The sequence below is a fragment of the Centruroides vittatus genome, unplaced genomic scaffold (assembly GCF_030686945.1).
Source record: "Centruroides vittatus isolate TY-2023 unplaced genomic scaffold, ASM3068694v2 scaffold_3315, whole genome shotgun sequence".
In the NCBI taxonomy this organism is placed as follows: domain Eukaryota; kingdom Metazoa; phylum Arthropoda; class Arachnida; order Scorpiones; family Buthidae; genus Centruroides; species Centruroides vittatus.
The window spans coordinates 629646-657628 of record NW_027122703.1 but is presented as its reverse complement, the minus strand read 5'-3'; the positions used below and the strand labels follow the sequence as shown (position 1 = coordinate 657628).

General features: G+C 30.6%; 2 protein-coding genes across 3 annotated transcripts in view; one reads left to right on the top strand and one right to left on the bottom strand.

The window, feature by feature from the left end:
* Positions 1-2809: 2809 nt before the first annotated feature.
* Positions 2810-3766, top strand: LOC136988418 (transcription factor sox-3-like). The gene has a single exon (XM_067286262.1). The coding sequence runs from the start codon at positions 2837-2839 to the stop codon at positions 3539-3541; it is 705 nt and encodes a 234-aa protein (XP_067142363.1). The 5' UTR covers positions 2810-2836; the 3' UTR covers positions 3542-3766.
* A 987-nt stretch (positions 3767-4753) lies between these two features.
* Positions 4754-27983, bottom strand: part of GluRS-m (putative glutamate--tRNA ligase, mitochondrial) — a 35295-nt gene continuing 12065 nt past the window's right edge. For both annotated transcript variants that reach the window (XM_067286442.1, XM_067286443.1), the window contains 9 exons: positions 26278-26358; positions 26022-26209; positions 24417-24471; positions 22857-22967; positions 22620-22777; positions 21341-21410; positions 14427-14538; positions 12141-12298; positions 4754-4936 (listed from right to left, as the gene is read on the bottom strand). In XM_067286442.1, the coding sequence (XP_067142543.1) occupies positions 4802-4936; positions 12141-12298; positions 14427-14538; positions 21341-21410; positions 22620-22777; positions 22857-22967; positions 24417-24471; positions 26022-26209; positions 26278-26358 (1068 nt within the window). In that variant the 3' untranslated portion in view covers positions 4754-4801. The remainder of the gene's footprint in view (positions 4937-12140; positions 12299-14426; positions 14539-21340; positions 21411-22619; positions 22778-22856; positions 22968-24416; positions 24472-26021; positions 26210-26277; positions 26359-27983) is intronic.

Genomic DNA, 27983 nt, shown 5'->3' with positions numbered 1-27983 from the left:
TTGTAAATACTTTCAAAGGGACTCTTAACTACAATTTATAACAATTGTAATTAAGGTAAATGGTAATTCCTGAAAACTTCTAGCGGTAAGAAAATGTTTATTTCAAGTGTGAAATGGTTAAAACCTTAGGATAATAATAAGAAAGGGAACAACCAATTTTGCACGGTCCCAAGTATTATCTACACTTAACAATTACTTCAGGTCCATTACTTCTAACGGCATTTGTCATTCTTTTTCTTACCTAAATCACTACAAATATTTTTCGTATTAATATCCAAATATTTCAGAATAAAATAACCAGAAAATTCAATTGTGTTTATTAATTTTTCAAAATTTTTGGGCATTCTTTATGAATAGAAAGACATAAAAATCATTTTAAATATTTTCAGCAATTTTTTTTATCGTTAATTAATTTAAATGTTTTTTAATTCTTAATTTTAATTATTTATTATAAAAAAATAATTTTTATGGATGGATCTATAAACAATTTCTAAATTAAAGAATTAAGGTTTACAATTTTTAAAATTGTTTAAACGTTCAACCATAAAATAAAATACAAACATTCAATCCATAACCCGATTTTTTGGCTATATTAAGGCTAATTTTAACAACTAATTATAAAGTAATTTGACTATAAGTAGCGGCTACACCGCCATCTTTTGATAAATTTAATAATTATAAAAAATTTAATTAATTAATTATTATTATTATATTTTTCAAAAAATAGTGGCCTAATAGTTTATGTAATCACTATATGTAGCTAAATTACTTTATTATTACTTATTAATAAAATTATAAATTTTATTTATAAATTATTAAAAATTATAAAAAAATTTTTTCTTATAATTATTAAATTTATCAAGAGATGGCGTCCTAGCCGCTTCTCCATAGTCAAATTACTTTATAATTATTAAAATTAGCCTTAATATAGCCAAACAATGCTGTAATTTGTTTGTGGTAAAAGAAAAAACTATTTAATTAAATATAAATAAAGTTTATTTAATTTCTTTAAAATATAAATATTTAAGAAATTATTTATAACTTGTAACCATTACAAATAACTACAATAAAATTTTTATTATATTATACTAGGTGACAAATTTGATTGGTATAATAAAACTATGCACCCTGTAGGCAAAACTATTGGGAAAAATGTCACCTTCTTACATGTAAAAGTCTCGTTAAGAAGTCATCACCTCCGAGTACCTCGTTTAGCGTCTCAAAGGGCCTATTCATCAATCAAAAGAGACAGTTTGATGAAAACGGTAATGGCAGAAGGTAATAAGAAAATGCTCATACAAGATTTCCAAAAATAAAATGTGCAATTCGAAAAACATAATTATATTTTTGTTTTGCGGAATTTGCAAAATATAAAAAGGTCGAGTTAAATTTAGACATTAAAAAAAATATTTTTGCTGGTGATATGTTTCGGGAGACGACAAAAGATTCTTGTAGAATGGAGAGTTTATCAGATAAAAAATATGGTTCATTTCAGTAAAATCGAAGCACGTTGTTGGAAATGAAGAAGTGCATGTGTGAAAATTCGAGGCGATTGAAGAGTGTCGGCTTTGTTACGACACAAAAGAGTCCACCAATGCATACATTATCCGACACTAAGGCCACAAAGGGACCAGTAAGGACCTTTGACGTACTCAATAGCGAGGTTTAGTAGGGACAGAACACAGTGGTGACCAGTATGAATGGGCGAGCGTCTTATACATAACAGCTAGCCATAATATGAGTCAGTGTTCGATAGGAAAGCCTTTTCTTTCTACGGCTAGAATGCCTCTACGATCCAATGCCCTTCTATTCTAAATCAATCAGTATTTGGTACGGACACAAAGCGACAATTGCCGACCGTTCGGTTCCCACCGCTAAACATTCCGCTGCCGGGGTGCACAGGTGTGCACGGGAGAACGACAATGCACTCAGGAGGACAGATGTCGGAGCCACGCAGACTGCTACTGCATGTGTCATAATAGAACCGAGTCTAAAGCTAAGCGATGAATGACAGTCCTCTGTGCTCGGCCTCGTCTGTTGAATAGGGGAACAATACCATCACCAAGACAAGCCTTGTAGTCGTCACTTCAACGTACATAGACACCAGTTACGCTGTTGTGTCGTAGTTCCATGCCTGTTCTGTTCCTATAGACCCCCCGTCTCTTTGATTCATTCTTTATAGTACAATACAACTGAACAGTCAGCTAAAGACTGTATTAACCTATGCAGAGAATCTATACATTTTGAATTCGCCGCTATGGAGTCGTGCCCCGTCAATGACGGAATTTTCGCCCCATTAAAGAAATAGAATCAAGTTGCAAACGTTTGGAATTTTCTTAATGTCTGTATTGTGATTCAGTTTATTCCCGTCGATAAAGGGAAATCTGAAACGAAATTATTGCACTTTAGCATCGACATGCAGCAAATTCTAACGCTTAAACACATTATTGACGGAAGAATTTCCGATAATTCGTACATTTATGAAAAATTACGGGTGTCGGCTCTCTTTTTTTGAGAGCGGACACCCGTAATTATTCAAAAAATCTACTAAATTAATTAAGTCGTCTACGAAACAATAAGATTAGGCATTATTGTCCTAATGTATTAATTAACCACACATCCGAGAACCTTTCACGCATTGATTCAATTTTATTAAATAATCGGGAAAGAATGAATGAACAAAGACCAGTGTGAATGGAGCCTTTTCACCTATTGGACGTCCTTCGGCCAATGAGCAGGGCTAACCGAAGCGGCCAATAAGGAACCTCGATTCTACTAAGTGCCCTTTCTTATAAGTGAGAATTTCCACTCACGTGTATTCGTTTAAAGGAATTTTATGAAGATGGTCGACGATATTAATGGAATGTCAAAATCTCACATTAAACGACCCATGAATGCTTTCATGGTTTGGTCACGAGCTCAAAGAAGGAAAATAGCCGTGGAAAATCCAAAGATGCATAATTCCGAAATCAGTAAACGCCTTGGTGCGGAATGGAAAATTTTAAAAGAGGAAGACAAGAGACCTTTCATAGACGAAGCAAAGAGATTGCGTGAACAACACATGAAGGATTATCCCGATTACAAATATCGGCCTCGTCGAAAGCCCAAACCGCCAGCAAAGAAACAGGATTCGGCATTCACTTTCCCCATGACTTATTTACCACCGATGGATCCACGATACATGCCAAGTTTGAGTCAAGGATACGACGTAGACAAACGATCGATGCCAACATCGCAAATCTCTCAATACTCCAACATGTGTTATCCAACTTCATTCGCATCGGATCCCATTATGAAACCCAACCTCACCCCGCCACCCATCAGTTGTTTCGGTAAACAAGAATTGCCATCAGTAAGTTGTGCTCCTACTTATAACTTTTATCCTAATTCATCATTAATGAATCATTCGAATGCTACGATAACAAACACCTCAAGTGCCTATCCTTCGTCTCCGTTCGTTTCACCTTATAATTACGTCAACGGTCAAGATAATAGACGAGTTTTACCGGTGTTAAATTCGCCGCTGCATAGTGTTTTCTAGCTAATTGTTACAAATAACGCATCTTAACAACGAAAGAGATAGAACTGTGATAGATCATCTATTACATCCTTTGATATTTATACTTCTCCAGGAATGGAGGTTGTACATTTTTTTGAAAAGTGAGCACCTTCGTTTTTTAATATCAAATTTTATTATATTTGTACAGTTTATAGTAGCTAATTTATCTTTTTAAAGATTTTTGACCATAATAAAATTAATTATATTCTTATGCTTTTGTCTGTTATTCGAATATTCTAATAGTTTAATTATCCAAACAGAAAACATAATGATAAGTCAAGTTGTACAAAATATGCTCTATTGTAATTTATTAAACCAAGCTTGTATAGGAGAATTGTACCGATAACAATAGGATTAGTGAAGCAAAAGAAGCGGATTAGGATAAGATTGAAGCTAAAAGAAACCAAGTTTAGCATTTCCTAAACTGAGATTTACAGATAGTCTGCAGTGTTAAAAAGGTATCTAGTAATATATATGTTTTTCCTTAAATATATATTGATAGAATAAGATTAAAGTTGAGTTGTTCCACACAAAGGTCTTCTGAAAAAGTTGTTTTATGAAAACATGTAGTAAAGGTCCATAAATAAGAAGTTTGGAATGGCTGACCTACATAGTGGATGGAATTTTTCTGTAAATATATATCTTAAAACCAATAGGTTTATTTTATTAATTATAAATCTAATTACAAATTGTATTATTTGCAGCCAATATCTGAAAAGAGTATGAGATTGTAAACAACACACCATAATGATATCTAGCAAAAGTTTAATATACTAAACATGTTATTATCGGATATATATTTGTAAGTCAAGAATGTTATATTTTATCGGTTTATGTTAAATTTAAAAATTTTGTATGTTTCTTTTATTAACGACCCATTATTTCGTTCAAATTTTGTATGCTTCTAACCGAGGAAGGCTTATTAATAGGTCAAAAAACATTTTTAATATATTAAATTTGTTGCTAGATATCAATAAGGTTTAGTTGTTTAGGTATAATAATAATAAATAATTTTAAAAAATTAAATTTAATTACCTATACGTATACTTATTCGTAAACCAAACGATCACCGTAATTAGTCGGGCTATTTTTTGCTACTATTAATAATTAGTATATAATCATTAATACGTCGGGCTTAGTGATATATAATAATACTTATTTAAGATTACAAAAGTTAACACATGCAACAAACAATTTGCAATTAAATATTTTTATTTTAAAATTACAAAATTCGAAAAAAAACTATCCTTGTTGGAAAAACTTTCTGGATCCATTGTTTAATTCTGGCAAAGTTAGCAATTTGAGCACGTGACGAATGCGATTTTTGGTTTCTGGAACACTCAGAAGACAAATCAAATCAATTACTGGTGGGCCTTCCTATTAATAATAAATATGTTATAAACACAAATAAATTTCACAGTGCAATTAAAACAAACTTATTTTTTCAAATTAAAAGTTATCAACTAAAGATTCATTAAGCGATATCTCAATATAATAAGATATTCAAACAAATTCTTAATACTTTGATAAAAATTAAAAATTTTTCTATGAATTTCCTTAATTTCGTTATGATATAAAGAAAATCACAATTATACACATTAAAACTACATTGCGTAATTTTGCTGATGAAAGTTTATATTCTATGTGGATTAATGGAAACTTTAGTAACTAATTTCTAACATTTATTGGTTAACCACTCAGCAGTGAGGGACGTATATATATGTCGAGGGCGATCGTGTGGCAGTGGTGAGGGACGTATATATACGTTAAATTCTTTTGGGGGTATCACCAGAATCTAGCCAAAAACTACCGCAAAAAAAAAATTCACATAAAAAATGAATTATGTAACAATAAAAAAAGACTTTTCTTTACTAGACATAACTGTTTACAAATACTTTTTCTAAAACGGAAATGAGAAAAATTGCGTGAAAAAATACTTTAAAAATTTTTCGGGTATATTCTCCACTACTAAGGGGTAGAACCATACCTGACTCTCCCACTGCTGAAAGGTTAATATTATAGTATAATAATGGATTATGAATTTCTAATGGATTCCTATTTAGGACGATCTAACCAAATGGAAATCAAATCTACTTCATGACAGCAATCCATGTATAATCTTGAAATAGTTATGTGGACGGCAATCAATGATTCGTTAGAAATTAAATTCTATGTGGACTTTTATTTCATTTAATTTAAATCTTTTAAATGTGATGATGTGCATGAGCAATAAACAAATCACTGGGTACCGTAGCCAGGAATAAATCATTGAGGGCTAGAGGGGAAGCTAAAAAAACGTGACTAGTATTTTTCTTTTCTCGGCCAGCACTAGGCCTATTAGCTGCAGTTTAAGTATAAAAATAAGTCTTGTAGCCCTCCCTGTAGCTACAAGTCTGATATCACTGTATAATTAAATACTTTTTATTTGAAAAAATTATTGTTTCTCCTTTATGAATACAACTAATGTGCAAAATAAATAGAAAAACAACATATTTCAATAGATCATACATCTCAAAACAATAGAAATGAAGACAAAATTTAAATTTGATCAAGGCCAACAAAAAAAAAAAAAATTAAATTTAGATTTATATACTTATTATAACTGAAGGAAAATATAATATTTCTGAAAGGAAAAATAAAAAGAACTGGAGGATTGAGAAAAACGGATTCAGAATAAGCATGTGAATTTAGAAATAGCCATTATTTCTCCAGTGACTGATTGTAAAGATAATTGTTTTTTTGGTGTAATGTTTAAGTCAATCCTTCAGAGGCATCAACGGCTGAACTGATTATGGAAAAATCAGAAAAAAAATAGAATCTGTTGTATAGCATGAGATAACATCAATCTCTTTAATTGTGATGTCTTTATGGTTATTTTAATCTTTCAATATAACTTTTATGTATATTTTACTTTGCTATCTTTATAAAAAGACCAACTGAAGAGGGACTCGAAACAGTTCGAAATGCATTTTGGGTGTATTGTATATGTTTTAGATTCAATCATTGTTCAATCATTTATTCTTTTGTAAACTTAGATATAAAATAAACCAAAATTTTTTGTGATATATTCACTGGTGTGATAAGCCCAAAAATTTAAGTAACTGGTTAGGTTATCACAAAAAGTTAACCTAAGAGAATCCTGATTAACATCAGGATTCTCTTTACCTTAAGTGCTCACAGAGTAAAAGAGTTAAACATTATTATTTTTTAACTCTTATCAAATACAGGGAGCATTCTTTTTCTTCAAATAACAAACTGCTACAAAACTTATGGCACACTGTGTTAAAGCCATCAAGCTTGTGATAAAGAGAAGTTATTGATCTCAATTCCACCAGATAAAAAATCATTAGAAAACTATTAAGTATTTTTCTTTGTTTTTTCAATGAACTTCACAGATATCTACAGAATCATGTGTGTACAGTGTGGTGGCTCATAACAGCATCACCTACAGGGAAACCAATAGCACTATTTTATGGTTTACCTGATATAGTACAAAGTTTGTCAAAAGTTTTTTTTTAGGATGCAAATTTCTTGAGATATTCATGTGTATTAAGTAAATGGTGCACCATGTATATATGATAAATTATAAATTGTATTGTAATTTATTGTATAATTATAAAACATTTATAATTAAATACTAACATTTATTTATTGTGACATCGTCACAAAGCCATGCTGCAATTTTTAATTTAATTTAAAATAAATACTCTCCACCTCAAATTAGTAGTGGCTCGTCCCTGTACTGTACACATCACACTTTTCCTTTAACAATAAAGTTGTACTGGTCATCTATCTAACACCTTTCAGAGGGAAAATTTTGAATTGAAATAATGTGACTTAAAGTTTGCATCAGAAGTTTCAAATATAGTTAATTGGGGCCTCCTGCCCCAAAGCTTCCATATCTGGTCTCCACTTTCATCTATCTAACTCCATTCTCAAGATTAAGGAAAGACAGACTACAGTGGGAATTTATAGGTCTACAATTTTTTCAAATTGAAGCCCAATTACAATAAACTTATCTTTGTATAACGAAAGAAAATTGAACATAACAAAAAAGTGATTCCTGTAATTTCTATAAAAGTATATAAATCATTTTATAAACAAATAGCTAAGTCTTATTGTAAAGAAGATTGTGCTGTAAATATGCAAACAAAAAAAATAATAAAACAACACCTACAATTATTCATAACAGTTCTTATTGAAGTATATGGAAAAATTCTTTCTAGAAAACAACATCTAAAGAAGAAACATTGTGATCATTCTACCAGAATAACAGCTAATGAATGTAATAAATATTTTTTTTAAATGATAAATTAATCCTAATAATTTCTAAATATATGTTTTGTGTAATATTGTAATAAATAAAATATCTTATCTCCTTTCAATCACATTAAATATTTAAGAGGCAATGCCATCTAGGCAAAATAAGCCATCCCTGTAAACAACAAAAAATATATGTTTTTTTAAATTTTTTTATAAGCAGTTAACTTTATCTTCAAAAACAGAGTTTATATTTTATAAATTATTTATAAAATATAAAGATGTAAGTTAAAAGGCTTTTTAAAAATAACTTAAAAAACTAATATAGAGTACATCAAATTTCTCTCATTTACAGAAGTAGAAAAGAAAAAATAATTGTACTTAAATCTCACAACTTTACAAATGTAGGATTTATCATATAAAACAGTGTTCCGCAAAGTGTGTGCCGCAGAAAAATGTCAAGTTTTGTGAAGATAATGCACCTACACATAGCTGAGAGTTATGCGAGCAAAGCGCCTGGTTGCACGAGGAGCGGGACAGCCCACCCGCGCGCCGCACGCACGCGCGTGTCAATGTGATATTGTAGCGCTGCGCCCCGCTTAGTCATCGTTGTCACGCGCTTTTGTAAACTGAAACAAATCACTTTTCGCCAGTAACTAGCCGCTAGTTTGTGAATAATGTCGTCATAAACGTAATTGACTTTTTTATTACAAATAAATAGACCCTAATACATGTATGTGTATATAATGGTGTATATATGCATGTGTATGTAAATTCCTTAAATGTACCGCAAGTTTGTCAAGTGAAACTAATGATTCCCAAGAAGCAGAGTCAACGAAGAAAAAAACCTAAGCTTGTTAATTGAAAATATGATGAGAGCTATGTACAGTACGTTATGGCTTTATATATTGCGGAGAAGAATCATGCCCAATCCCAAAATGGAGAAACTTTGGGTAATAATTCGATGGTGCCCAGTAAAGTTTTACGACATTTAACTACTAAACACCCATCAGTGGCTCAAAAAGACAAAGCCTTTTTCTCAACGTTTGAAAGACCAGTCTAAGAAACAGGTAACTCTTATGAATTCGTCTTTCAAAACATCAGACAAAGCGCAGAAAGCAAGCTACGTGATCGCTAATATGCTTGTTAAATCCAAGAAGCCTCATTCTCTTGCTGAAACTTTAATTTTACCTGTCTGCAAAGAAGTTGTCAAGATTATGATTAGCCAAGAAGCTGCTAAGGAAATTGAAAAAATACCTGCGTCAGCAGATACAATCTCATGTTGAATTAATGATATTTCTAGCAACATTCAATCAACGTTAATTGAAAAATTAAGGCTTAGTGAAGTTTTTGCGCTACAAGTCGATGAGGCTACAGATATCAGTGGTCACGTGCATCTCATATCAAATGTGAGGTACACTGACGAATATGAAATAAAAGAGGACTTTTTATTTTGTCTGCCACTACCTGGTTATACCACTGCAGAAGAAATATTCAAAGTAACAGACCAGTACTTCAGTGAGTATAATTTGGAATGGCACAACTGCATAACAATTTGCACGGACGGAACAGCAGCTTTGATGGGAAAAATTAGGGGATTTATAACCAGGACTTCTGAAAAAAAACCCTACTATTAAAAATGTGCATTGCTTTTTACACAGGGAAGCACTGATGGCGAAGTCTCTGCCTGATGAATTGTTGTCTGTCCTACAAGAAGTCGTCAAAATTGTCAATTACATCAAGTCGCGATCGCTGAACTCTCGTCTGTTTAATGCAGTGTGTCAGGAAATGGGAGCAGATCATCAGTCACTTCTGTTTCATACAGAAGTACGATGGCTTTCTCGCAAAAAAGTGCTTTCTCGAATTTACGAGCTAAAAAATGAGACCCAAACGTTTTTAGAAACCTAGGGTTCAGATTTTACTTTTCTGTTTAAAAGAGAAGAATGGGTAGCAAAACTTGCATATCTGGCAGATATATTTGCCAATTTAAATGAGCTCAACAAAAAACTGCAAGGCAGGAATTCTAATATTTTAACATTATCGGACAAGATTGAAAGCTTTCGTGCTAAGTTGGTGTTATGGATCAGCCACGCTACCGATGGTAGTAATGAAATGTTCCCGAAATGTCATGGCTGCCGATTCAGAAAAAAAGTGCAGGCTTTGATAGTGAAACACTTGGAGCTATTAGGAGAAAAAATGAACTCTTATTTTCCTAAGTGTGACCTGCAACTTATGGACTGGGTACGAAATCCATTTTCAGACAGCATTTCCATTGGACACCTACCGATAAACGAGCAGGAAGAATTCATGGAGCTAAAAACTGATCGGACATTAAAACTAAAATTTTCCGAAACAGAGCTAGCACATTTTTGGCTGCTTATAAAAAATGAGTATCCACTGCTTTCAAAGCGTGCTATTGCAATTCTCTTACCATTTGCCACGACCTACTTATGCGAATTGGGGTTTTCAACTCTCACTACGATTAAATCAAGAAAAACAGAACGCCTGAGGACGATCGACCAAGAGATGAGAGCAGCCTTATCAACGATTGTTCCAAATTTTGATCGCCTGTGCTCAGTTAAGCAGGCTCACATTTCTCATTAAACATTGTACTGATTTTTTTAATAAATAAATATTAAATAAACATTGGTTTTTCCTTTGGCATATCTCTAAAATTTCTTGATTTGGTAGGTGTACTTTGAACACAAAAAGTTTGCGGAACACTGATATAGGGTATGTGCATGGCAAAATTAATCCCTTTTAATTGTCGTTTTTGAATGCATTTCAGGTCTAAACCCTTCTTCAGCTTTTGATGAATCTTTAAAAAGCTGGTCCTGAAAAAAGTCACAAGGAAATATATTTTTAGTTTAATATTAACACATAAAAAGACATTTATAATGTCATATTCTGCGGTACTAAATATACGATATGAAAAAAAATAATAATTAAACAAATTTACTTCGAAAGAAATCACAGTTGCAGATTTTATATATCAAATCTATTTTTAATCTATAAAATATTCCAGAGTTTAAAAAAATTCCTCGAAACAACTAAGACCTGGTAAATTAAATCACTTAAAATTATTATCTGTAAAACAAACACTTTAAAAAAATTAAGTGTCTAAAAAATATATTAAAAAGAAATTAAAACCAACAAATAATTACCTGCACAACTTATTGAATTTAATAGATATAGATAAAATTTAGAAATAAAATCAATTATAAAAGTGAACCAACATGTGCTAATCTAATTGGAAGAATCCATTAAAGTAAACCACTGATACTCAACGCATTGATTTTTCTTACTTTGTCAAAAATTTAGAAAAAGTCAGTGGTTCGTGCACCATTTTTTAATTTTTATAACTAATTTTACTTCTAAATTTTATCTTTTATCCTTTTTATTTTATTATTTCATATAATATATATTTAGTATCTCAGCATATGACGTTATATACATCTTTTGTGTGTTAATATTAAACTAAAAATATATTTCTTTGTGACTTTACTCAGGACCAGTTTTTTTTTAAAGATTTGTCAAGAGCTGAAGAGAGGTTTAGACCTGAAATGCATACAAAAACGACAATTCAAAGTGATTAATTTTGCCATACACATATCCTGTTTGATCAATCCTACATTTGTCAAGTTGTGAGATTTAAGAAGTTCAACAGTTAAACAGGACAAGAAACTTTGAACACAAGAGAATAAATCATACTCCAGAGATTGAAAGAATATAAGACTGCAATCAGAAGAGATTATTAATGACAAAATTAACAGAAGTATTAGGTAAGAATATAATAGTTAAAAGATGAAGCAAAAATATAAAGGCAATGAATGTACTGAAAAATTTTATGATAGTGATCTTGCATATTTAATGAAAAAAATTTATAAAAACTAATAATAGTGAAGAAGCAAAAGTTGAGAATATTTATGAAACTGACTCTATGAATGAGATTTCAGTAGATAAGCATCAAGATAAATAGTCATTTTAAAATACCATTTTCATAACAACAACATTTAAAAAAGACTTCCATTGTGTTTTATTCCATTAACTGTCATTTAAGACACTTAAAATATATTGAAGAGTGGTAAAATGTTAAATTAGCATTAAAAATATAAAATCTTTCTAAATGTATAGCCTATAAACAGATGTTTTGGAAATTGTAAAAACTTCTAAAAATATGAAGATATTTCAATATATTCTATCAAATATTAAAAAAAAAAGAAGTCAATTTTAATTAAATTGTCCAATTATTAATCAAAGTGTCTTTATCAATTTATATGCAGTTTGATTAAAGTGTATATAAAACTAAAATGCTAATTACCTTTTGATTACTCAATATCTTCCTCATTAACAGCATTAAATCACTGCCATTTATCTTTTGTTGATTACATACATCATTGAATATATGTAAGATATTTTCTTTTTCACTTTCTTCAAATTCAACATCGAGGCGTTCCAATAATTTTTCTAAAGCGGCAGCTAAAAAATATTAAAACATTACATTAAAATTAAATAAAACTAATAAAAAAATGGTATAAAACTATATTAAATTCTTCATTATACAAGATGACTATTATGATGAAATTACATCTATTTTAAAAAATGTTTAAACTGGCATAATGGTATGCACATTGTTATATGAATTCATGTCTATGAAAATTTTCAATTTAGTTTTACAGGTATACCTCGAGTTACGTTGTTCTCGATTATACGTCGTTTGTCAAAAAAGTATATGGAAAAATAAAAATCAAGTTTAAATCATTTTATTCGACTTTAAATCTGTCCACCACAAATATTGAAGTCGTAATATAACTAGAAAAGCATTAAAAGCACATAAAATCATATTGAAATATGTACATTTACAGTAAATATTAATATAATCATCATAAATCCTAGAGAACGAAACATGAAAACATCTGTGTTTCTGTGCTGTCATCTTATTTAGCGGTCTTTAAGTGCTCATTATTGGCGTTTTTCGCCGTAGTTTCGACTTACGTCGTAACTACACAAGTAAATTCGACTTACGTCACCTCTCCTGGAACCAATTACCGATATAAGGCGAGGTATACCTGCATTTCCCTTTCAGACCCAAATTAATGACAATGAATGTGCAGGAACAAGTTTTTTGTAGTCACTTGCAAGATGATATTTTCAACACTGTAATATTTCAACAGAATGAGTGAAGATTAAAAGATCCTGTTAAAAGATTACTGTGTCAAATTACCTTGGCATTATGTGAAAATTGTTCAAATGTTAAATATTTATTTCAATGTTCACTTTCTGATCATTGGCTATGGAAAACCTCAATCATGAACAGCACATTTACACCCTTGAATTTTTTTTATCTAAGAATCTATTAAGTTTGATATACCACAGAAGAATTAGAGATCTAAATGATCTATAAAATCTATAGCTATTCAAGAGATAACATCTGAAAGACATATGAACATTTATTATGCAAAACAGTTAATTGTTTGAGTTCTAGAAACATTGATGATGGCCACATTGAAAATAATAATTGAATTAAGCCCAAACAGTATGTATATTGTTTTATATACGAAGTGCATTCAAGTTATAAGGTCTCCTATTTTTTTTCTAGAGGAAAAGAACAGGTAGCAACATCTGGTTTTTTTTTTAAAAAAAAGTAACACTGTTTGTGGTTGCATAACAGAGAGGGTAGCACCGCATGGCACACGGAACTCTAGCAGCAGCAGTTCGAGTGAGAGGTGTTTTTAATACTAAAAATGGCAATGTTTTCATTACAAGAAAAATGTGTAATCATTCGTTTTATGTGCTTGTGTGGAGTGACACTCACTGAAATTCATTGCCAGTTGAGTGACACATACAGTGATGATGTCATGGATGTGAAAAATGTGCATTTGTGAATGTGACAGCTCAAAGAAGGGTAAACATTGTGTGACCACAAACCGAAACAGCCATGAACATGCAACAGCTGGTCTGACAACATGATTGCACACGTGGAGCAAGTTGCTACACACGTGCAATCATGTTGTCACCATGAATTGCTCCCAGCATTGTGAGAAAAACAGCTGAAAAAGGCTGCATGTGTGTTCTTCCATCAAGACAATGCTCCAGCTCATTGGACGATGTTAACACAGGAGTTTCTTCGTGGAAACAACTTTGAAGTGGTTTCTCATGCTCCCTACTCACCTGACCTTGTTCATAGCAATTTTTGGCTTTTTCCAATGATGAAGGACACACTCTGTGGTCACCCATTTTCCAGTTGTGCTGCTCTAGCATCAGCAATTTTCCAATGGTCAAAACAGACCCCTAAAGAAGAGTTCACAGCGGCCATGATGTCATGGCATCGACGACGTGAAAAATGTGTATGTCTGCAGGGAGATTATTTTGAGAAGTGACAGAAGTTTCAATTTATTTGTGTAAGTATTTTGTCAAAAAAAAAAAAAAAAAAAAAAAAAAAAGGAGACCCTTAGTAGAACTTGAATGCACCACGTATTTTCATATCTAAAATATGCTTTTGTATAATTCCTATTATTACACAAAATAGATAATCACTTAAAAACAATTTATTATGAATACAAATAAATATTCAACATCTTACATAAACTAAAAATAGGAATCAAACCTAAATTAAATCCAATTTGAGTTGAAATATCTGTAATTTGTATATTAGGTTGACTCCATAGAAAGACGTTTTTTGGTTCTATTAATTCTGGCAATCTTGAAATTCTTTTCTCCTGAAAAAATGATTCATATTATAATTTTTGATAATAATAAAGTAATAAGAATATTCATAAAATTGAAGGAATTATTGTGTATAAAAACGAAATGCCAAGTGAGTTTTATGTACAGTACATAGATAAATGGATTAGATAAAAATTATTGAGAATGCTCTTCAACTTATGATGGATTTCATTTCATTCCAACTACCAGATTGTAATTTATATTTGTTATGTTGTGTTATACAAGTGCTTTGTATCCATTATACGAACTACTCTCTCTTCATCCTAACAGACTTGTCTTCTCTATCCTGCATCAGCCAAGATTTGTGTCATGTACTAATATATAATCACACTGTGAGTATTAGTAATAGATAATTGTCCATTACTATAGTCTGTACAGCAAAAGAGTAGAGATGAGTCAACCTGAGCTGGCTGGAAGGATTTATGTTAGATTAAGGAATCTATCTCCTGGGAGTTGAGACATTTATCTGATCTCTTTCAACTGATTTGCTTTTACATTTTTAAACGTTTTTATAATATCTTTATCAAAAATAATTTTATTGTTTTATTTTTTTTACAAATTTATTACTTACTATTCATTCTAACATTACTCACACATTAAACATACGTCTACTTCCATCCCTTTCATCTAACAAACCCTTCCAGCTCAGGCTGACTTATGTTTACTCTTTCAATACGAGTATAATGAAATAACCAACAATCGCCTGAAAGATTGGGCTAGAATTTGGCTAATTAGTTAAGAGATGGCACCTAGTGTCTACCTCTAGTGATAAATTACTTTATATTAATCATTTAATTGGGCAATTTCTAGCCTGATCTTTCAGGTGATCATTGGTTATTTCATTATATACTCATCAGGCTTTAAGATGTTTATTTACACTGCAAGCATACTATAATATAATTATGTGTATACCGTATTTACTCGCATATAAGACGAGGTTTATATTCATTTTTCACTGCTTCAAAAACCTAGGTCATCCTATACGTGCGAGCAAAGGATTTTTTGCATTTTTGCAATAATTTTTGTGAACTGTGTATTTGCATTTTTTAACCAGATTCTCACCCTCTGGTGTTTAAAAACAAAAGTATTTTATCCGGGTCATTTCAATTGTTCTTGTGTATTGTTAGGAGTAAAGATGAATAGCAATAGAAAAAGCAAAGCTTCTGAAATGAATTCCAATTTGAAATTCCAAGATCACGTGGGAGCCTGATAAAAGTTTAAATCCATTCCCATGTGAAAACAGATGATTATTTGGAAATCAGAATTTAGAGAAACTCATAAGCATAATTCATGGAGAGTGGATTCGAAGAATTGGCAAAAAAGGTTTCTGATTGTCCAGCTTTACGCGAACAAATTATGTTCATGTTACAATATTTTCCCTAAAAGTTTAAAATGCCAGTAATTTTTGCAGGACAATGAGTGAATTTACATGCATTTGATATTTTATTTGTGATTAAATGAAATAAAATTAGAATTGTGTTAATAAATATAATTTTCTTTATATTGATCTTTTAAAGTCACACTTCATTCTATATACAAGATCATCTTATATGCAAGTAAATACAGTATATTATATTATATATGCACCTTGTATATTTATTATTAGTTTTTTTTTTTTTTTTTTTTTGACTAGATGCACTTTCTTCATATTTGTAATTCAGTGATAATAGTTGTAATTTATATTTAACTAGTTTATGTGCCCGCTGAATTTCAAAGGACTTTTTTTAAAGTAGAAAGTTTCGCTATGCACTTTGTTTTCATAAATGTGTGTGTGAATGTGTTTATTTTGTATTGTTATAGTTATATTTTCAATTATTGAATGTGAAGAAAAAACAAAGAAATACAAAGTTAGAATGATACTGAAAATGAAGCATAATCACATCACATCACCATGTTGAAATATGAAGATCAGACTAAATTTCCTGTGTGATGGAATGGAATGCCAGTCTATAATTTTCTGTAAAATAAAGCTTCTTATTTAAATTTGTCTACATTTAATGTTTATTATAATTCTATACTGTATATACAGGGTGTATCAGTACAGTGGTTACAAACTTTCTGGAGAGATAGAATACACCTAGATGATGGGAAATTATATAGCAATGCATGGTCGGAAACACTTTCTTGGCATGGTAGTGATCACACAAAACACAAGAAAGGAAGGACAGGAACAGGGTGACAAAACATGTTTATTATTCTTAGTACAGCAAAAATGTGGGGACGTCTTTGGCTGGCGTACATGATATGTAAAGGCACTGGTGTATGAAACTCTCGTTAACAGTGCTGAGGAACTTGTTGCATGCATCGTGACAGCTGCTGGGAAAGTCCGGGACACTCCCGGTATTTTCGACAATGTTATATGTTCAATGCATCGGAGATGTGAGGCTTGCATCACGGCCCGGGGTCGTAATTTTGAACACCTTTGATTTTTGCTGTACTAAGAATAATAAACGTTTTCTCACCCTGTTCATGTCCTTCATTTCTTGTGTTTTGTGTGGTCACTACTGTGCCAGGAAAGCGTTTCCGACTCATAATTGCTATGTGATTTCCCATCGTCTAGGTGTACTCTATCTCTCCTGAAAGTTTGTAACTGCTGTACTGATACACCCCGTATATATAATTTTTAACTGAAATAAATTGTAAAATTAGAAAACCATTAGGGGTGCCAATGAATGGTTTGATGAGTTTAATACATTTACTTCTGATGTCAATTGATACATGAATTGCCTATTTTCCAACATTGAAATAAGATCATTTGATTCACACTTTGCAAGAAATCATTTTATCATCTTAATGATATAAATATTATATGGAAAATAGAGAATTTGCACAGCAGGGATATGCAGTTAAATTGGAAACTACTGGATTACAAATTTGAATGAAGGTAGAAATACTTTAAATATTATAAAACCAACTTTTTGACTTAACATGAGCATAACCATATGTAAAAAATTAATTTTTAAAAGTAAACAATAGATAATAGTTGACACTGAGATCAATATTACGGCTTCAGTGTCACTGATTCATATATATATGAATCTGTGACACTGAAGCCGTAATATATATATATATATAACCTATAAATTATTATATATATAAATACAGTCCTTCCAACAATAATAGAACATACAGTGATTGCCTAGAAACTCTATTATTTTCTTGTAACTTTGATAAAATTTTCTAGTACGTTTGGTAGCAAAATATCAACAATTATTGCATAAGTTTGGAGAAAAATGATTAATAAACAAAAGAGTTAGACATTATCATCAAAAATAGGATGTCTAACATTAATGTACTGATTGGAATTAATTACAAAGAAAGTAATGATTGGAATCCATAAAATTTGTGAACAAGTGAAAAAAAAAAGGTTTAGTAAACTGCATAGTATGTTACTATTAAAAATGGGATATGGGAAGGATCTAACTGTAGAGGAGATCAAAATTGATGTGTTTCACCAGGAAAGGAGAAAAAGTAATTCGGATTGCAAAAAATTTGGGAAGACCGCATTCAACAATCTCAAAGTATTGCTTTTTGGATTTATTTCAATAAATGGTTTAAGTTAGTAGAGACATTTAATCTCAAAGTATCTCAATAATAAGGAGAACGAACAAGAAAACAAAACAGTGGGTGCAAGAGTTCAACAACATCTAGAAGACAATATGCAATTGTTTGACATGAACTGCAAAGAAACACATCCATTCAAAAAATCAAAAATGAATTGAAGCTGAACTGCAGTAAATGAACAGTACACAATGTTTTGAGATCACCAGACAATTTCTTTCATCAAAATAAAGACAGGCAACCAGCTCAAGGAGAAACACAAACAACTTCAATAATTACAGTTTGTCATTAACAACTTTGAAGGAGAGGAAGGATGGCAAAATGTAATTTTCTTGGATGTGAAAAAGTAAAATCTCAATGAATCTGATGGTTTTAAGTATTATTGAGAAGACAAAAGACTAGATTGAAAACAGTACTTAAAGAGAGTAGCTGGTGGTGGTACATCCATGACTTGGGCAGGGATTGGATGAAATGGAAAGTAAGATCTTGTATTTATTGAAAGTCTAAACAACTCTCAAACTTATCAGAAGCTTGTCTGGAGGCAGCTCCAAACTTATGAATAGAAAATTGCTAGACAGAACTTTGAATTCATGCAAGATAATGCAAGCTCCATGTCTCAAAATCAATATTATCCTTTTTTCAGAGCAAGAACGTCCAACTTTTGGACAGGCCACCCCTCAGTGCAGATTTAAACCCAATTGAAAATCTTTGGGGTGACTTGGTTTTCCAAATATATGGCATTGAAAAGTAATACAAGATTGTTACTGAACTAAAAGCTGCTCTCATTGAGACATGGGAAAATATTCCACAAGAACGACCGTATCTTTGATTAATGCGATGTCTAATTGTATTTTTCAGCTTGTTTCCGAAAATGGTAGCAGAATCAACTACTAATTTTAATTTAAAGATATCATAATTCCAAGATCTTCTATTAATGTAGGACATTCTATTTTTGCTAATAGTATCTAGCTCTTCTGTTTATTAATCACTTTCCTCCAAATCTGTGCAATAATTGTTGATATCATACTATAATTTATACTAGAAAACTTCATTAAAGTTACATGAAAATAATAGAGTTTTTGGGCTACCACTGTAAGTTATATTATTGTTGGAAGGATTGTATAATTATAATATGTTGCAGAATTATCATACAATAGTATAAAAAGATAGTTTTTAATTATTTTATTTTTCTGCACAGTGATGTTAAGTTTTATTGTAGATTAAGTACAAAATGTTATAAAAATAAATAAATTTATTATGATTTTATTTATTTAATTTTACAAAGGCAAAGTTGTTATAGCAACATAGGATTATCACTCCCAAACAACAAGAATAAAAATTACAAAAAACAAAAAAAATACATAGCATTTTATGAGTACATAGCTTTTTATATGTAATTTAATTTTTTAGAAAAACATTCCAAAGAATTATAAATGTTAACTTTCCGACAAAAAGTGCCTACGAGTAAAGATCTGTACTTTGTCAAGCTATGGAACTTTTTGTCAGAAAGTTAACATTTTATTGTTTAAGAAATTATAAAGTATGTCAAGACTCTTTTTTTACAAAAATTTTGTAAATGTTTAACTCTTTAAACACGAAGTCGGCCTAAATCGGCTTAATCCGTTCAAGACGAAGTTGGCCAAACGAAAAGTTGTTTTACTGGTTTCGTTTTACAAATTGTTTACTTTTCGTCTACTCCCTTCCCGCTCGATTGAGTTCATTTTCGTTTAAGACCGATATCAAATGTCAGTTACTTATGTTGACGAAATCTTTGTTGTTTTGTATATACTGTAAATTTTTTATATAAATTAAATATTATTGTATTGTTGAATGAAATGTTATTTACACTTTTTTCTGACTTCTTTTCGTTTATTATATTTGTATTAATCTTATTTTATAATATATTATTTATCGTTATAATGCAGATTATACAGAACTTTATATCGTTAATTATGTTACATGCTATCAACATCGTAAGATATCGGGCTAGATAAAGGCTATAATATTATTTAATTAAGAAATAATTATTTTGTAATTATTCTAAATCATTTAAAATTAATTAATTAAATTATAATTATTAAAGTTAATAAGAAATAGCATCTAACTCTAGTATCAAATTATTTCGTAATTAAATAATATTATAGCCTTTATCTAGCCCGATATCTTACGGCATTGATGGTGTGTAGGTTAGAATGTATCGGGTATTAATGTTATTGTTTAGTTAATTATGTTATATTCGTTTTCGTGTATACTTTAATATTTTTTACGATATTTTAAAATGATTTACAAAACGTTTTATTGAAACTTATCGTATTTAATAAAAGGATTATTTATCTATTTCTAGAAGACGAGTAACTAATATATAATTTATTTTTAATATATATAAAGCAAAGAATGAACATTTCTCATTATATACAAAAGATAACATTTGAAATCATGTTAATTTTAAAAATATTGACAAAAACAACAGCAACAAAGGGTACGTTCGTTAAGTCGAACGAGTTGAACGCGTTAGTAACAAATCGTTCAAAAAGCAGTAGTCTCGCTCAGTGCGCATGCTCCGCAGTAATGATGTATCGAATGAAACCCTAACGAAGCTCACGAAGGAAAGAGTTAGTTTACTTCGTTAAGAAAATGGCACCCGACGATATCGATGTTTCTAGATCTACTCGAGTGTTTAAATTGTGAATTAAAAAGTGAAATGATTGAAATAACTCCATCCGAAGCAACCTAAGAAAAATATTTTGGATAAGGCTGCACTAACAACATTCATATCTTCGATTTTAGAATCAGCCATTTAGTTATAACGAATCGTTCGAAAAGTCTAACGAAACAAGAATAACGATGACGTCATTCTCGTTTAACTCGTTTGACTTAACGAACATACCCAAAATATCACAAAACTTCACAAATAGAAACTCCCCAATAATATATTTGAACTGTTCCACAACTGGGGAGAAACTAGACCATATGTCCCCACTAAAGTATATCCTTAGGGTAAAAACTATTCAGTCTACAAATATGTAGTAAAAACAAAAATTTTAGTGCTTAAAGAGTTAAAATATTTTAAGATGATTACAGTCTAAGAGTAAAAAAAATTTTTAAAATTATGTATATTAGTAATGCTAAGATAAAAGAGCAAGTGATGTAAAATATTTAATCTAAAATTATGAGTACTAATAAAATATATATAAAAGAAAGAATTTTTTAAAAATAGAATAACTTAAAATTTACCTTTATATAATACTTCAGTATCCTCATTACATACTCATTTGACAGATCGCAAACAGGAGATATATTTTTCCTATACCAAATATTTTAAATTTGAGAAATATACCGATTTGAAAACAAAATATAAAATTTTTTAATTAAGATGACATCATTTTAAATTCATTCCAAATTAAAGCTAAATGATATTCAATTTGTCATAAAAATTATTATATTTTACAAACTTAGTATAATAATTCAATGTTTAAATATTTTACAGCCATAAATTATATACGTGTAAAATTTTTCCTTCTTGTTTTTTGTGATGCGCTTTCTCGTGCATATCCATTTTATAGTAACCTTCTGTGCGTGCACAACCCGTTGCACGTGTCCGACTGTACTCGTCTTTCTTTTTCTTCTTGCGCATCACAAAGAACAAGTTGCTAGTACAATTTTACAATCAATTGAAATAGAATTAGATCCCACAATTTTTCCTTCTTACATCTATGAAAACTTAATTCATAATTAAGAAAATTTAAATAAATAAATTTCTGTGTTTTTACTGAACACATTGCACTTTTATTCATGAGTTTAAAAAAATTCAAATACGGTATTGGTCATTGGTATATTGTGTATTTACAAATTTTCCTATTGAAAATATCTATTTTTAAATTCTTTTTAGAATTCTCTCTCTTACTTCAACAATGTATTCATTCTAATTATATTTTTTTAAATCAAAGTTTTGTATTGGTTCACTGAATCATTTGAGAATAGTCATAAAATTTATTTTCAACTATAACAATCTTATTCATAACATACAAAATATATTCTATCAAATCTTGTGTAATTTCGAATTATATTCGGGAGATGGTTGTATAACTGAGGCAGTAAAAGCATCAGCCTGCAGCTCTGTACTTGAATTTGAATCAGGAATCTCAAGATTTTTCATGGGCTCCAGGCTATATAGGATTCTATCCCCCAGGCTATATAGTCTTATCCGGGCTATATAGGATTCTATCCTCGTTACCCAGCCCTAAACCCATAAAAAGCATAAAAAAAAAGGTCATCTTAGTGCCCACAGGATGGAAAACTAAATCAAAATTATGTAAGGAGCTACACTGTTAATCAGGATTCAAACTTAATTCTAATATCAAAATAATCGATTAAATTAATTTCTGATGATATATTCTCACTAGTATGATTAAAAAAACTATAAAAAAATCAAATAAACAATCTTGTATAAATATTAATTAAATAATGAACAGACTTTAATTCAAATTTTATTATTTTTAAAAAAAAAACATACTCTTTAATCAGTTGATGAATTAAATCTTGGGTTTTCTCTACTAATTTAATGGCATCCTTATTGTTTTCTATTAATCTTGAAAGCCGATGATGATTACATATATCAAGTTTTCTTTTCTCCATTCTATTTGACTTCACATTAACATTTTCTAAATCAAACTAAATTAAATTAAATATGCAATTATTTTATGTGAAATAATTATAAAATCTATTAATTAAAAAAATTTGTAATTGTTACTTTTTCAGCAAGCTCTTGTAATGAAAAAGACCAAGCTGTTCCTTTATGATTTATTCCTCCAGTGTAAATACCAACATAATTAATTATAGCTTCAGGGAAATATCCAGTATCCTAACATTTTGTAAATCATAAAATATTCACTTTATTACAATTTAAATAATATTAGTTTTCAATCAATAATTTAAATTAGTCATATAACAGCCTGATAATTATTGATAACTCACTCAAGCCATTGTCGAGTAAAGTTAACATGTAAGTCAAGAAAGATGGGAAAGCAATAGGCACAACTGTCATTAGCTCCGAGCCATGTGCATGTGTTGTGGTCAGTAAGATCAACTTTAACAGTACAGAGCTGTACACAAACATATAATGACAGCTGTACTTGTTTACATGCTTTCCTGCCTTCCTTTCCAGTCTTACATGTTTATGTTATCTTGACAACAGCATAAGTTATCAAAAGTACTACAGAGTAAATGTCGTTTAGATTTTCATGTACAGGTATCCGTTGCTTAATGCGGGGTTTGATTAACATGCAAAATTAATTGCGGCAATCCCTTTATATATACAGCAGAAGCTTTAACCTTTCAGCAGTGGGATAGTCAGGTATGGTGCTATCCCAAAGTAGTAGAGAATATACCTGGAAAATTTTTAAAATATTTTTTCATGTGTTTTTTCTCATTACTGTTTCAGAAAAAGATTTTGTAAACAGTTATGTCTAGTAAAGAAACGTCTTTTTTTATTGCTACATAATCCATTTTCTATGTGAATTTTTTTTTGCAGTAGTTTTTGGTAATACCCCCAAAAGAATTTAGTGGCTATATATGTCCCTCACCACTGCCACACGATCGCCCTTGACGTATATATATGTCCCTCAATGCCGAGTGGTTAATTAATGCAGCTTTACCAGCTGTTTTTACTTAACAAATACTGTATTTGATTAACACAATTTTGATATTTGCAGTAGCATCGAGGGAATAATTAACCACATTAATCAAAGGATATCTGTACTTTCTAATGGCACCATTTTTTACCCCCATGTACCATGGACTTTGCCAAGGAACTCTCCATAAGACAGCATAATCCAGAAAGTCTCTAACACATACACTCACACCAACTTTTAGAAATGTATAGTTCCATTGCACTTTGTTTGGCTATAATTAGTCAATCCCCCTAACTTTTTTTATTCCCAAGTTATGAAATTGGGTCACTTTAATAAACAAAGCAAATGACACCAATTTCTAGCAAATTTTACAAGAACAAATGTTTTCAACTATGTTAAATGAGCATCTTTAGGCTAACTGACCTTCACAGTTCATATGCAGCTGTTAAAACAAGGGAATTGCCATCGACGTGTTAAGAGGAGTAAAGTAAGGAAAGAGGGAGTAGGGGGTTGTAAGATTAAGTCGTAGATTGACTTACATGCAGGGGGTAGGAATCTACATCTTGAAAGTTCATAGCTGCATTTTTTCTTGTGGTTTTGTAAATCTCTAAATTATTTGTAACACTCTGTATATTATAAATTGTTAACTAAAATAAAAACTTTTTAAATTTTATACTTACTTTAAGATATTGTACATGAATGTCATTTTGTCTTTTAGATAGTTTTGATCCATCTCTAAAACATTAATCATTAATACAGTGAAATAATTTAATTTTGATATAATATTTAAAGAAAAATTAGTTTAAAATTTTAAATAAAACATTTAGATATAAAGTTTATTGTAAAACATAAGAATTTATTTTAGATTAAAAAAGTTTAGGTAACATGATTTCGTACAAATGTACAGCAATAGCCATGTAAATTGCACCACCCAAAAAATTTTATAATAAAAAATTCTGTTTATTTTTTAAATTGGAGTATTATTTTGATGTAGACTTGCAACAAACCATAAAGACTGCATCATTCACGACATCATAAATATGAGAATGCTTTTCATTGACTGAAAAAATTTACTACAGCAATGTTTTTAATGACGGCATCATCCATTGGTATAAAAACTCGTGCAAATGATGATACATTTTATAAGCAAAACAGAAAGTTTTCAACAGTTAACACCGCATAAGAATTTATAATTGTTGCTTTGAATGCTGATGGTTTATTCACTCATGAAATAGCACAAAGAAATGCATTATCAGCATTCAATAATTGCACATTTGTTTCAAAGGAGATGCAAACATAAATATTAAAAACAAAAAAGCTGAATCAGAATGGGATAATGAATAATCTCACTGTTAATTCTTCCAAACTAAATGTAAAATGGAAATAGAACAGGAATAAAAGACATTATCTGTGCAACTTGGGCTTAAAAACTTACAATCTATGTAAGAAACCATTAATAACTAATAATATGCACATACAGTGGCTTATCTGGTTAAACAGCATACAAACTAGAGTACGTGTGATAAACAGTGGCATGTAGGATTGTATTTTTTTTAGATGAAACCAATTTAATCTGCACAGAACTGACAGCTAACTCTATATTAAACTTAAAAAATGCAAAGCCTATAACGGGCTGCTTGGTGAAAACAGTAAAGTTTCCGATGAGTCAAATGGTGTTGGGATGCATATCTAGTAAAAGTGTTGGTGTACTACATTTTAAGTTCAATGTGGCATTATATATTATAAATTGCATGTTTCTAGCTTAGTTTTCTTGGTTTCTTCTCTCAACTACCTATATTATCATTACAAATCTCTATTACAACTTAAATATGCTATTTTGTACATCTGTTGAAGAAGGTCATCAAAATATCTGTTTTATGTGTGATGTAATATTTATCTATCACTTCTTTTGTAAAGAATAAGGGCTGAAGATGGGGGTAATTAAGACTCAAAATGCATTTCCTCCATTAGTAAAGCCTATATCAATAACTGTTCTTTGTGTGATAAGTTACTGAAAAAAAGCCAATAACTTGAGGGTTTTTTGAAAAATCTACAGAAATAGGAACCACAGTAGGCAGCTAAATATTTTCCAAGAAAAAATCCCTAGTTCCCCCTTCCTCTCAACAACTTTGCTGTTTAAATACTTTTTGGTTTATATTATGGACAATGCAATTCCCATGCTGCTACTGTATTAATATAGTAAACTGAAAAATAAAAAATTATAAATACCACTACAAATATAAATAGTATAAGAAATATTCTATGATTTTAATATTATTACTTACACATTCAGAGCAAGAGGTAAATGAGCATATTTAGGAATGGTCCAAGATAATGCATTATACAACATAATATGTTTAGGTGTAGATGACTGCCATTCAACTCCTCTTAAAATATGAGAAATGTCCATTAAATGATCATCTACAACATTTGCAAGATGATATGTTGGATAGCCATCACTTTTTAATATTACCTATTTACAGAGACACATTAATAGATAATAAATTTAAAAATTATCATTTTTTTAAAAAATTCTCTCACTGGATCTCCTTCAGATTCAGTCACTTTAATTGTTATTGTGCCATATATCATATCATTAAATGTAACGTCTTTGTTTTCTAACTAGAAGAAAAAAAAATTAAATTAATGTTCAAAAATTCTTATTTTTAAGAACTAATCCATAAACTACATAATACGAGGCTATTTTTTAAATAAGGCCCGTTTGTGAATGAGAGTGAGAATGACGTGCGATCGTGGCAGTATGCATTCGCGTCTACTCCAAGCAAGCTTGGCGTGCATTTACACGCCATTTGCAGCCATATTGTCTGTCTGCGTGCTGAGCTGTGTTTATAACGTTTAAGAAAATTGAGTCGCCCGCTGACTGTGAGATATTATCTGTTATTCGATTCTTGAGTGCAAGAAACTTGGAAGCAGCGGAAATTCACCGTCAGATTTGTGAAGTTTACGGTGATAATGCTATGAGTGACAGTAAAGTTCGAAAGTGGGCGAGAATGTTCAAGGACAGGCAGGTTAATGTGCACAATGAGCCATGCCCTGGTTGACCTTCTCTTATTTCTGAAGATTTGGTTCGTGATGTGGATAACAAAATTCAAGAGGACCGACAATTCACAATTCAATGTTATCAATTGAATTTCCACAGTTTCAAGATCAGTTTTGTATACCATTGTTTCGGAGAAACTGAATTATCGAAAATTATGTTCTCGGTGGGTTCCAAGACTGCCTTCTGATGATCACAAAATAAAAGATTGGGCAGTGCTTTATCATTTTTGACTCGACATGAACAGGAAAGAGATGAATTGTTGGACCACATTGTTACAGGAGATGAGACTTGATGTCTCACATTACTCCTGAGTCCAAGCAACAGTCAATGGAATGGCAACACACATCTTCGCCAACCAATGTGAAAGCCGAACAGACAATTTCAGCATGAAAGATCATGGCAAACGTCTTTTGGGACAGGAAAGGAATTTTGTTAGTGGTTTTTTTGCTGAGAGACACAACATTCAATTCTGATGCATATTGTGTTACTTTGAGAAAATTCCAGCATGCCACACAAAACAAGTGGCATGGCCTACTGTCTTCTGGTGTGATGTTGCTCCATGACAATGCAAGGCCACATGTTTCTGCACAAACACAAGGTCTAATCAGTTCTTTTGGATGGGAACAACTGGATCATCCATCTTACAGTCCAGACCGTGCACCCAGTAATTTTCACTTGTTTCGATACTTAAAGGAGTTCCTTGATGGTCAACGGTTCAACGACGACGAAAAAGTGAAAACTGCAGTCATGGATTGGGCTTCTTCACAGGTGGCAGATTTCTTTGAAGTTGGAATTCAAAAAATTGTTGAGCAGTATGACAAATGTTTAAACAAAAATGGAAATTATGTAGAAAAGTAGATAAAAGTATGTAGAATATGGAAAAAAATATATTTTAATGATATTTACAGAATTTTTCTTGTTATTAAAAAACGGACCTTATTTAAAAACAGCCTTCGTACATTATTTATTATGCAGAAAGAAAGATAAAGTTATCTATTCAATTTTTTATCATCATAATTATGTAATATTATCAAAAACTAAGAAATTTCATTTAAAAACATTATTTTTTCAATTTTTTTTGCATAACTCTTAATATACATACAGAAAAATTTTCTGTATAAATAGATCCATCATATTATTGCTAGTTGAACAATTGTAATATCAAGAACTTTATTTAATCATCTCA

What these genes read in the sequence shown, in the direction of transcription:
- LOC136988418 (XM_067286262.1), top strand. Translation starts at nt 2,837, where the DNA reads ATGAAGATGGTCGACGATATTAATGGAATGTCAAAATCTCACATTAAA.